The 12,500-nt window shown below is 37.9% G+C and overlaps 1 protein-coding gene across 3 annotated transcripts in view; it reads left to right on the forward strand.

The window, feature by feature from the left end:
- Positions 1 to 12,500, forward strand: part of LOC133655912 (solute carrier family 45 member 4) — a 114,150-nt gene that overhangs the window by 62,946 nt on the left and 38,704 nt on the right. For all 3 annotated transcript variants that reach the window (XM_062056542.1, XM_062056545.1, XM_062056543.1), the window contains one exon: positions 138 to 1,066. In XM_062056542.1, coding sequence (XP_061912526.1) covers positions 766 to 1,066 — 301 coding nt within the window. In that variant the 5' untranslated portion in view covers positions 138 to 765. The remainder of the gene's footprint in view (positions 1 to 137; positions 1,067 to 12,500) is intronic.

Raw genomic sequence — 12,500 nt, forward strand, 5'->3', positions numbered from 1 at the left:
ACCATTACATGAGATCTGGCTGCTTGTTGTACAAGAAACCATGCTTACATGCTTTTCAAACTGCTGGATCTAACTGACATCTTTTTTTTTGCTCTCTCCCCAATGGCACCCACTTCTATTTTTCTTGTGGACTTCAGATTCATCAGCCGTTCGATGGGGATTTCACGAGGAGCTCTGCCCACCGCCTCCACCGCCGCCTGCCTCCCTCTCTCCCTTTCCCCCTCCCCCTCCACCTGCGGCCTTGACCCTGCCCCCTCCATACGAAAAATGACTCTGGAATTCACCGAATGGTCTTCTATATGGATTTTCACCCCTTGTAATAGACAAAAACAAAAGTAAAGGCGCAAGAGGGGCATACCTCGATGACCGAAAAGCCATAAACGCACACCTCACACACACACACACACGCACATTACACAAAATTGTACACATTTTTGAATGTCTCTCTTCCTGTGAAAATTCACTGCTTCCTTTTTATTAGTGGGAGATTTTCAGCAAATTTTGGAACAGCTGATTTTGTTGTTTTTCGTCCTTTGGGAGAAAAACATCAAGACGTGATAAAGATTTAAAATTGAATGCTGCATTGCTGTGGAGTTTGATTAGGGTTTATTTTGGAGTGGGGGTGACTTTTACCAGATCAATACTTGATCATTTCAAACAGTCTTTTTATTCATTTAAGAATTTTTAGATCGCAAACCAAATCAACTATAATTTAAATATTTTGGAGGGAGCCCACTCGAACAGTCGAAAGGGGCGCTTGTCTGTATGCCCCCCCCCGCCATGCCACCCCAGAACACGAGCGCAGACGCCATGCAAGTGGGATCTCTATTGGGCGGCACCGCAGAGGCTAACAACTCCACAATGTCGGAAGAGGACAAGGGAGGAGGAGGCGGTGAGACAGATGGACTGGGACAAGGGAGCGGTGGCGGGGAAGAGGCTGCTAGCGAGGGATCTATTGCGGGCATCCCGCTGAAGAAATGGTTGATGCACGGCGCCGTCATGTTCGGTAGGGAGTTCTGCTACGCAATGGAGACGGCGCTGGTGACCCCCGTGCTGCTGCAGATCGGTGAGTCACCAAATGTTTCTCATGTGACAGAACATGTTTTGGTTTTTTTTACACTTACACTGAAATCAAATTATAGCTTGGAAAGACTTTGTGTTCACAAACTTTTCTACTCTTAAACTGCTACATACAAAAGAGGGAGAATGTGTCCAAACATGCACCCCTACTGTGTTGCATGTGCTTTCGTTTCTGACAGATACACCACACGGCAGCACTGTTACTTGACATTTCTCACACAGCTCGACAAAGAACTTACTGTTTCTTTTGGGTGTTTTGCGAAATCTCAACAAAATTTGTTACGCACTTTTAGGGGTCTCGCAAGCACATGTATGTCAAATTTGCCGAAGATTGTTTTTTGAAAAAGAAGGCCGTCATCAAACTACAGTATGTGTACTTACCTAGCAGCTAATTGCGCTTAAGTCATTAACCATTCGTCTAATGATGACAAAACTTTGAAAAATATCTGTATTACATGTATGCTAGCATGTTTTACACAGCATTTTGACCGCAACACAAATTTTGTTCTGTAAACCGCATGAATCAATCTGCTGGTGGTGCACCCCATTTTGCTTCTGTTGCCTTAACCATGAAGAAATCTGGCACGATCAATATAACTGATATTAAGTTTATGCAAGTGCCTGTTATGTGCAGATTTTGCGGAAAAAGAGATTCAGTAGTTTAATGTGTATTCTGGCAAATCCAATGGCCCTATGATGAAGAACCTTACACGTATAACCATGCAACACCACCAAGAATCATCTGATGGAGACCGACACAGCAGTGGTAACAGTGCTGGAAATGTGCTGGCAGTATGTTCTTGCAAGGCAAACAAGGTGGGAAGCAAAGGGATGGGGAAAAAAACAAAATATCTATGTATATCTACGTTTAAGTGATGGAGGGCGCAAAAGTGTCAATGGGTGTGTGTAGCAGACACACTTTGCTTAAAAAGCTGATGTTTACAAAACTCTGGGACTAAAGATAAGACACCTTACAAGGTCATGTGGAGGGAGTGTTTCGTACCTCTTCTGCATGAATGAACACAAAAAAATTCCCACAGGCGCTCTAAAGTCTTGTAGAAAATGTTCCCAGCATCTAACAAAGGTGAGTTCAGTACAGCCCTCACATTTTAAAAAGCATTTTTATTAATTTTGTTCAAGGCACAGTACGCTAAAAATTATATACTTTAGGGTAGTCAGTGTATATCTCGTCCAGCAGTTTAGATTTACTATCCACTGAACAAGTATTTTCAGAGTAGCTGGCAACACAAATAACTATCTGCTGCGGGTGCTCATCGAGAGAGAAATATGATTTCCAACATGCACAGTGACATAACAAGCCCAACAACACCTCCAAGATGACAACTCTCAGCTCTAGTGACTATCATATCCAAGAGGGTTGAGGGCAGTGGTAGATAGCAATGGTTCTCACACTAAGTACTAATACCTTTAGACACTGTAAGGTGTGCTTGTTTGCATTGGCAGCTATTCAGACTAAATAGGCGGCTCACATGCCAGATTCGGCTTACGAAACCCTTTATTTGGCTTGCCAAGCATTGCCCAAGTAATGAAACTATGCAGCTTTACAGAAAACTCATTATTGGAGGTGTACAAGTGGAACCACGATTTACAAACTTAATAGGTTTTTGACCAGGGTTCGTCAAAAAAAAGGTTGTATATCGAAGCGCCATCTTTTGGACCTGCTCTCTGCAGGTGCTGTGAGTTGAAAATGTACTTCCAGTTTCATGCCTTGAACAGGAAGTCCATAACGATTTTGCTCAAAAGAATTCTTCATTCATCACTCCTAACAACATTTGTAAGTTTTATAATTAAACTAAAACAATTCATACTTACGGGACGGTCTCATGTGTGATGTCTGTAGGAGTGTTTTAATGCATATTTGTACGTGCTATCAAAATGTAATCAAGCTTGCGTTGTTAACATTAGTGAATATGCTAACACGTGTCTCTGTTAGTATTATTACCTTACAATGGCATTATTTTTGGTATTGTTTCAGTTTCGTAAATTCACCAAAACGTCACCGTGGAGTTAGTGAGTCTGTTTAACTGATTGGAGAGCTATCTTGACTTTTGACCCTTGGACAAATTTAATTGAGGACCCCTGCTATTGTGCTTTACAAACTGTACACTGACTATCAACCAATCAATCATCCATCCATCCATTTTCTAGCGCTTGTCCCTTTCGGGGTTGCGGGGGGTGCTGAAGCCTATCTCAGCTGCATTCGGGCGGTAGGCGGGGTACACCCTGGACAAGTCGCCAATCAAAGTTTATTTATATAGCCCTTAATCACAAGTGTCTCAAAGTGCTGCACAATCCACAATTCCGGGCGACCGGTCGGATTACTCTTAAGTAATCCAACTTTCATGTAGTATTGTTGTGACCTGAGACGCAATAACAAAACACTTACTTAAATGTGAGGGGTGTACTCATATTTGGGAGATATTTTTTCCAATGTTATTGTTTTTATCGAGTATATCGATATAGAATAGAATAGAATGCCTTTTATTGTCACTATACACAGGTACAATGAGATTATAAGCAACTCCAGTATCAGTGCGACAGTCTACAAATATGCAAACATAGGAAGAAAAAGAAGAAAAATAGTGCAAAAGGAGGTAAGGTGCACAGTCCAGTCCTGAGAACGAATGTTCAGAATGTGTTTTTTACAGGAATAAATATTATACTATATACATATATACAGAAACATTCAGATTATGGGTGGAAATATATATTTTCTTTGCTTCAAGTGACTGTTTCCAAAATAATTTTTGCGCAGCAACAGTGTCATGCCTCTATTGTGGGTTGCCTTGGCTTTTATTAAAGTGGTTTACGACAAGGGGACATGTCCTTACATCAACTCATGCATTCACTCAGCCTTTTAACAATCGTAGCTGTTAATTGAGCCTCTGCTTTCTCCTTCTTCTTTTTTTTATACTCCCTAGCTATCCATCCTGGGGGTTGATTGAGGTTAAATGTGCATGATTTCTTTCTTCTAAGATGTAATACGCTGCACTATTCCCTGTTGCAAAAGCTAAACAAACCTAAAAGTAGAAAAAGGCGTTTAAGGACAATGATACTTTTAACTCCCTAAGTTGCATGCCAGTTGTCCTGCTCCTGCATGCCAGGTATCCAACAGATGATCTTGTCATGTTAGCCGGGATAATCTATCAAGACTGCGGACAGTGCAGCCAGGGTTACATAAATGACTTTCTTGATGTCACCCGGGCCGCTAATCACTCTAATCTGACTCAGTCAATCATGGTGCTCGGAGGCAGGAGCAAGACAAAATGTTGTCTTGCTTTGCACGCTTCAGAGGAGTAAGAATGTGAGACATGATAGCTGCTGGCCATGTGAAATGTCCTCCCACCGTGACGGCTTGGGAGGCCTTTTGGCCGCAATCTTGTGTCGTTCGCACCCCCATTGGCACGCGGCGCGCAGACAAGCAAACGGTCTGATGGGTTATTTAAAGCCTTCCTCTATTAATATCCCTTGCATAACCACTGCGCTAACATTTCATTTGTTTTTGTTAGCATTATGCAATCTCTTTAAAGGAAAAAAAGCAGTTTTACGAGTGAGTAGGCAAGTGCAGGCATGTGGGCCCAGATCGGTCGCGGAAAAAGTTGCGCTGCCCTTTTCGTGGTGTTTCTGATCAGGCGCTGACTCAGCAGATACTTTTTACGGTGTTTAGGACAAAGCAATTTTTTGTGTTGTTCATATGGATGCACATGTCTGCCCATGTGAGTAAGATAGCTATGTGGTCACTATTATCGTTGAATATGTGAGGAATGTGTGTGTGTGTGTGTGTGTGTGTGTGTCAGCACATTGCTCCCCTACAAACCCCCAACAGGAGGTGAAGTCATCAAAAACAAACACAGGTGATCGCAAAATACAAAGAGGAACAGAGATGTTTATGTTTAAAATAATAATTAAATAATAAAAACAAACTGGTCAATCATGGCTTAAATGACATTAAATATACGTTCACAGGTAATAATTCCTGCACAGTTGCCTTCATTTTGGATTCATTTAATCACTTTGCAGTTTGCAGCTCTTTGTAATAGTTATGGTGCCAAAATAGCAATACTGCCAACACTTTAAATATAAATATGTGTTTGTGTTCGAGGAGAGAAACATTTAGTGTCACGACCCGACTAGGACTCTGGACACAGATGCAGGATTTCTGAAAACAGTTGTTTATTCTCAGAAGGGGAGGGGTCCAAAAAGGGAGAAACAAAACAGGCTATCAAAACAGATCTAACCTGACTACTAAACTAACTCAAAACGCTCCGGCTATGGAGGGAAAAAGGGCTAAGAACAAAAACTAACAAATACAACAAAAAGCGCTCCAACGGAGGCGATGCTAAGAAGCTAATCTTACCTGACAAAAGGTTACAAACAAAGAATCTCCCGTGGATCAAAAATACAAAAAAGTGGCAATAGCTGTGGACAAGACTGTGGCAAAGGAACGCTGTAGGTACGCACAAGAAGATACGAAAACACTCTGGCACAGGACAGAAGGAGGATGAGACATTTATACACATGAGGGAGGGTGACACAGGTGGGCGCAATCAGGCAATCAGAAAAGACGTCAGACCAGTGAAACAGGAGGAAGGGCAAGTGACCTGAAACGAGAGGGAGAGTCAGCATTTCAAAATAAAACAGGAAATGACAAAACATGAAACCAGGCGAAACCCAGACCAGACTTCACCCAGGTGTGACATTTAGAAGTAAATGGCGTGATCTCATTTTAATTTCAGCTACGCTGTCTTGAAAAAACACCACACAGGGGACAGAAGATACTTTTCCTTACGCCTGTCTTTGTATTTATTTTAGGCCTTTAAATTGCGTATGTCGTGTCAAAATCACAATAGAAGCAACGGATGATTAAAAACTTAGTATAAAATTGTAGTCAACAATATGGTTTTATTAAATATACCCTCTTTAGCATTTTTTTGAGCGGTTTGGCTCATATGGTAGATTGGCCGACCAAAAACTAGAAATTCACTGGCTCGAATCCAGCTTTCGCCATAGTCTCTGCTGTTGTATCCTTTGGACAAGACACTTCACCCACTTTGCTCCCAGTGCCATCCACACTGGTATAAACGTATCTTAAATGTAGAGAATGGGTGTCTTAATATAAAGCGCTTTGAGTCACTAAAGAAAATGCACTATATAAATATGATTCACTTCACTTTTAAAAAGAGTTATACAAGTGATTAGTCTCATAACTGATATTTGTTGTGTATTGTTTGTTTCCCTAACCGTTGTTTTGCCAAAGTATTGGTAAGGAAATAGGGGATATCGGCCATCACTATATTTAATCCCTAAACTCTCTCATGTTTATATCAAGTAAATAATTTGCTGTTATGACATTATCTCTCTAAAACAATATCCAAAAAAATCCTCTCCTCCTGCTCTTGACATCTGGCAAAAAAAAAAAGCAGACTAATTGAGGCTCCCATGTGCCAGTCAAATGTTAAGTACACACCCTAAACACACGCATGAGCGCTTCACGCAGAGGAGCTGTAATGGTTAGCCTTAGTGTTTTGTTTTTTTTGGTATGTCTGTGCTTAAAGAGGAAAAAAGGTTACAAAACCATCTGCTCAGTCTGATGCTTGTTGATTCTGTGTCCTATTTTTTTGAGTGTTTTTTTTTTTTGCTTAGTTGCAGAACACAGAAAGGTAAAAAAAAAAAATTCAGATGCACCCCTGCTGTGGCAGGTAGTTAGGTCAATCAATCAATCAATCAATCAATGTTTATTTATATAGCCCTAAATCACAAAAGTCTCAAAGGGCTGCACAAGCCACAACGACATCCTCGGCACAGAGCCCACATAAGGGACATCGATGTGAATCCCACACAAGGGACATCGATGTGAATGACTATGAGAAACCTTGGGGAGGATCGCATATGTGGGTAACCCCCCCTCTAAGTACAGTCCCTAGTGGATCCAACAAGGTATTTGTTATTTTGTAATTTATGTAAAATTAATTTGCCTTAGCATAAAACATACACACACATACAAAAACAGAAATAGACTTGTTTAAAAATAGTTAAAGGAACACAATTCAGTGCATTCTGGTGTATGTCTTGCCTAATTTATTTTTAGATTTTAGATTTAGAGTTAGTTTATTTGAAAAGGGGACAATACATATTAATTAACATTTTGAAATATGTGAAATGATAACTGATGGCTAAATTCGAGCTCCAGTCCCATGGCAAGTGGATGAAAACAAACACCTTCAAAATTTAGTACAGTACACAGATTCATAAATTCAAAATCTAAAATTCCAAGTTTTAAGTGCTCAAAAGTCAATCCAGCCCATTGGACGTCACAAGTAATAAAACAATTCAAATGTTTTTATTTATTTTTTTGTAACTGTCCTGTCCAGCTTCTCAGGCAAATCATATTGTTGATATAGATGCTCATATATGCTGTACAGATTTACTTTACAAAAGAAGTGTGGGATACTTCCCTTGTTGCCTTAATTGTATTTGACGTTATTAAATGTTTGGATATATTTAAGGGTTCGCAGCCGGACACAGGTGAATGGGAAAAAAAGAAGAAATAGAAAAAAAGAAAACACCGAAATTGTGGTGACAAGCGATGGATAAGACAACAACAAAACATTTTTTTTATTAAAAAATATATATAAATGACAGTGACATATATTTTACAAGATTACCGTGGTTCATTAAAAGGCATTCAACGTCATTAAATTGATTTTATGAAAGTTAAGGCCTTAAATCTCATTAAAAAAGCATTACATTTGATGTCCAGAGGCATTAGAAAAACTAATACAATTGTAGGCTGGGACCAATAGTCAATAAGTCTATTCATGGAATGATAAATGAAAATGAACCTGATAACTTTGCAGTCATCGATAAATTGCTACAGCTGTGTGTTTTTTTTCTTCACGCCTGGCTTTCAAACTGGATACGACAGGTCACTCTGTGCATCGCTCTCAGCACTTGAGCGTGTTTATAGGACAGTAGAATTACATGAACAGAGTAAGTCTCTTGTCAGTCATCCACAATCTTTGTTTCAGTACGCGCAGGCAGGACCAACTTGCAATTCTGTTCCACATGCTTTCCTGTGTGTCGCAATGGTAGCGACACTCACTGTAATGTTGGAGCTGTATCTAATCATTTTAATACAACAGTCACTTTTAATGTGCACATTGCTTCAAAACTGTAGGAGAAGACGTACGCGAAAATGATGTCTTAAGATGACCAATCAAAGTTCTGTTTTTATTTCAACAACAATATGACACACAATTCCAACAATCAGAACACACAAGTAAACATGTCTACACATTGTTTAAAAATAGAAATATTTTTTCTCTATAATTTTCAAACAATAATTAAGAAATTGAAACAAAACTAACATAAGAAAATAATAAACCAAAGAAACATGATATATGTGCAAGGGATAATAAAGTAAAAAACAAAAGCATCTTATTAATTTTTTTGTAATTTTGTCTTTTGTAGAAATGGAGTATAAAATGTATTTTAGGATGTGGGAAGTTCTCTTGACTTTTTTGGTGAACGCTGGTTAAAAGCCTCTGAGGTAAACCCAGAGAGGTGTTCTGCACCGTGTACAAAGAGACCTCCAAACTTTAAGATTATGGTAGAAAATTACAAGATTATATATAAATTTAAGTCAAATAAAGACATGAACAATATTAACTTGATGACATTGGTTAAGGGGTTAAAGAATGACATTGGAGAGGTGGAGATGGCAAAAGGGCTAAGGGGCGGAAGCCTGTTGATTAAATGTAAAAATGGGGAGCAAAAGAGCAAAGCAATGCGATTGCAAAAGCTCTGCAATAAGATAATAAAACAAAAATAGAAGTGGGAGAACAAAAGGGGGCTAGAGGAGTAGTGACAGGAATCCCAAGAGGAGAAAATTTAGAAGATTTGAAAGGAGAAATAATAGGTGGAACTGTCACAATGATGAAGATATTGACGGCATTCAGGAACAGAGAAAAGACAGAGCGAATCTGTGCTTGTGAATTATGATTGTGGTTTTAAGTAGAGATGTCCGATAATGGCTTTTTTACCGATGTCCGATATTCCGATATTGTTCAACTCTTAATTACCGATACCGATATCAACCGATACCGATATATACAGTCGTGGAATTAACACATTATTATGCCTAATTTTGTTGTGATGCCCTGCTGAATGCATTAAACAATGTAACAAGGTTTTCCAAAATAAATCAACTCAAGTTATGGAATAAAATGCCAACATGGCACTGCCATATTTATTATTGAAGTCACAAAGTGCTTTTTTTTTTTTAACATGCCTCAAAACAATAACAGTGCAATACCTTTTCATAACATGGTCACTACTGCCTAGTTTCTCTTGTTATATTCTTATTTTACTGTTATATTTTTATTCTCATTGTTGCTTTTTATTTTTATTCTTATTGTAATATTTTTCTATTCTGTTTCTCATTTATACCCCCATTATTTACTTTTTAAATTCGATCTCAATTCTGTACACTGCTGCTGGAATTTAAATTTTCCTGAGGAAACTCTCCTGAAGGAATCAATAAAGTACTATCTATCTATCTATCCAAACAGCAGCTTGGAATTTGGGACATGCTCTCCCTGAGAGAGACTATGAGGAGGTTGAGATGGGCAGGGTTGGGGTGGGTGGGGGTAGGGGGTAGCGGGGGGTTTATATTGTAGCGGGTAAATAAAGTTCAAGAATGGGGAACAGCTTAGAGTTTAAGATTCTCAGTTGGGAAAACAAAAGTCATGAATTTTATAAAAAGGAAAATTCAAAACAAGCTCTAAATTAAACTTTATAGAGAAAATATGGAAGAGGTACAAGTATTTAAATATTTAGGAATAGGGTTCGATAAAAATATTAACTGTTCAATACACATCAGTAAAGTAAAAAGGAGTTAAATATTATGAGGGCTTTGAGGGCTACAGGTTGGAGGACTGATAGACAGGCATTGAAAACAATATATATCACTTTAATTTGATCTGTAATTGACTATGGGTGCATAATTTATCAATCTGCTTTAAAAACATTACTTGGGAAAATAGACCGGATCCATTACCAGGCATTAAGGTTATGTTGTGGAGCTACAAAATCAACCACAGTGGCAGCATTACACATAGTAAAGAATGAAAACCCTTTAGATGTGAGAAGAGCTCAAACAGTTTATTGGGCAAACTTAAAAGGGTCCAGGCAAGGACATCCAACTCACCAAGTGCTACTAAACTGCCAAGAAAAAGATTAAGAGTTTTGGATGGATAATAGGAGACATTTGTGAAAAGTTCAAATTTACAATATTAACATTAGCCCTACAGTACCAATCCCTGCCATACCACAGTGGATGTACGATATCCCACAGGTAGATATGCAATTATTAAAGAATAGAAGTTTAAATAATTACCAGATAGAAAATATACAGATGCATCAAAAACTATAAATGATAAAGTAGGATCTGCAGCAGTTATTCCACAAGGTATAATAGTATTGAATAAAAGAATCAGCGACAATTTATCGTTTTTTACAGGGGAATTGATCGGAATTAATATGGCAGTTAATTGGGCAGAGGAAAATAAAGCAAGGAAAGCAGTCGTGTGCTCGGGCTCCAGCAGTGCATTGATCAGCATAAAAAGAAACGCCCATCAGAAACAAGACAAGATTTAGTATATGAAATAGTTCAGGCAATCTGCAAAATAAATAAAGTGGGAAATGTGGTAACATTTCTCTGGGTACCTGCTCATGTAGGAGTGGTGGGGAATGAATTAGCAGATAGGTACGCAAAGCAAGCAACAACTAAACATGGAGATGAACCACAGTAAAGCAGAAGGGAAGAATATAGTTAAGATAGAACACAATGAAAAGTGGCAGAATAATTGGAATAAGGAAACAAAAGGTAGGGAGTATTACAGATTCAAAAGGAGAGTAGGTGTAATGAGAGAAGGGAATATAAATAGAAAGGAAGAACACATTCTTTCTTCTTTCTTTCTTTAGTTTATTTTGAACATGAACACACTTACATCATAATACATCACACAATGTCATATCATTTCATTTTACATCATACCCGAAAAGGAGTAGGAAGAAGCAAAGCTTATTTAATCCTACCCCTTTCCCACTTCAAAGCGTTTACAATTATATAGAATCATTTACTGAATTTTTTATATAATAAAATAACATCTATGAATTAGTATATACAACAGTTTTATAATATGTAATTAATTAATTCAGTCATTATTAACATACTGAGATGAAGAATGTCTTATTTTCAATAAGGTTGGAAGTATTTCTCATAATTATTCTTCTTTGTACTTTGTAAGCACTATTATTTTGAACAACCTCTTAAACTGGATCATATCAGTACAATTTTTAACTTCTTTACTTAATCCATTCCATAATTTGATTCCACATACAGATATGCTAAGAGTTTTAAGTGTTATACGTGCATATAAATGTTTTAAATTATTTTTTTCTCTAAGGTTATATTTCTCCTCTTTAGTTGAGAAGAATTGTTGTACATTCTTTGGTAGCAGGTTATAGATTGCTTTGTACATAATTTTAGCTGTTTGCAATTTTACCAAATCACCGAACTTTAATATTTTTGACTTAATAAATAAAGGGTTTGTATGTTCTCTATATCCAACATTATGTATTATTCTAACTGATCTTTTTTTGTAACACATTATTACTAGAATGAGGTTAGGACATACAGTACATGTCTAAAGAGTTCTTTGAAATTGATAGGGAAACATAATACAGAGCTGTGTGACTATTGTTATCAAATAGAAAGTGTAGGGCATGTTTTAATGCATTGTAGGTAAATACAATAGAGAAAGGGAACTACTGGAAAATAATTCAGTGAAAGAGAAGGTTAGGTTAGTAGTGGAAGATATTTTAGGATTGCACTCAGAACACGTAGGATACAAAGCATTACATACATTTAAAAAAAAAAAACTGTTAAATAAAATAATATAGAGTAGGGTTCCATCTCAGTCTACACTCCATATCAAAAGGTGGCGGTTAATGCACACCATAAGGTTTCTTGCTAACCGCCATTAAACCAGAAAAGATGAAGAAGAAGAAAACATTGCCTGCAACGGTTGTAGAAACCACTAGGCGGAGTCTTGTTTAAAGGTGCCATATGTAGTAATGTGGCCAGAAATGATACCCCAATCACGGTCAAAATTCTGTAGTCCCCTCCCACTCTCCATGACTGAGGTTGTCAGATACGCAGCCGAATCCCACTTCAAGGAACTTCAAATGGCAATCAACGGGTCCTAAGCTGTAGGTTTCTCTTGTTTATGCTTCTTGCAAGATGGTTTACTAAGTAATTATGCCACATTTTACATTACCCTGCTAAAATGTCTAGTTTGACCGCATGGACCACCATCGAAATAATTATATATAAT

This window comes from Entelurus aequoreus, linkage group LG08 (assembly GCF_033978785.1).
Source record: "Entelurus aequoreus isolate RoL-2023_Sb linkage group LG08, RoL_Eaeq_v1.1, whole genome shotgun sequence".
Classification (NCBI taxonomy): domain Eukaryota; kingdom Metazoa; phylum Chordata; class Actinopteri; order Syngnathiformes; family Syngnathidae; genus Entelurus; species Entelurus aequoreus.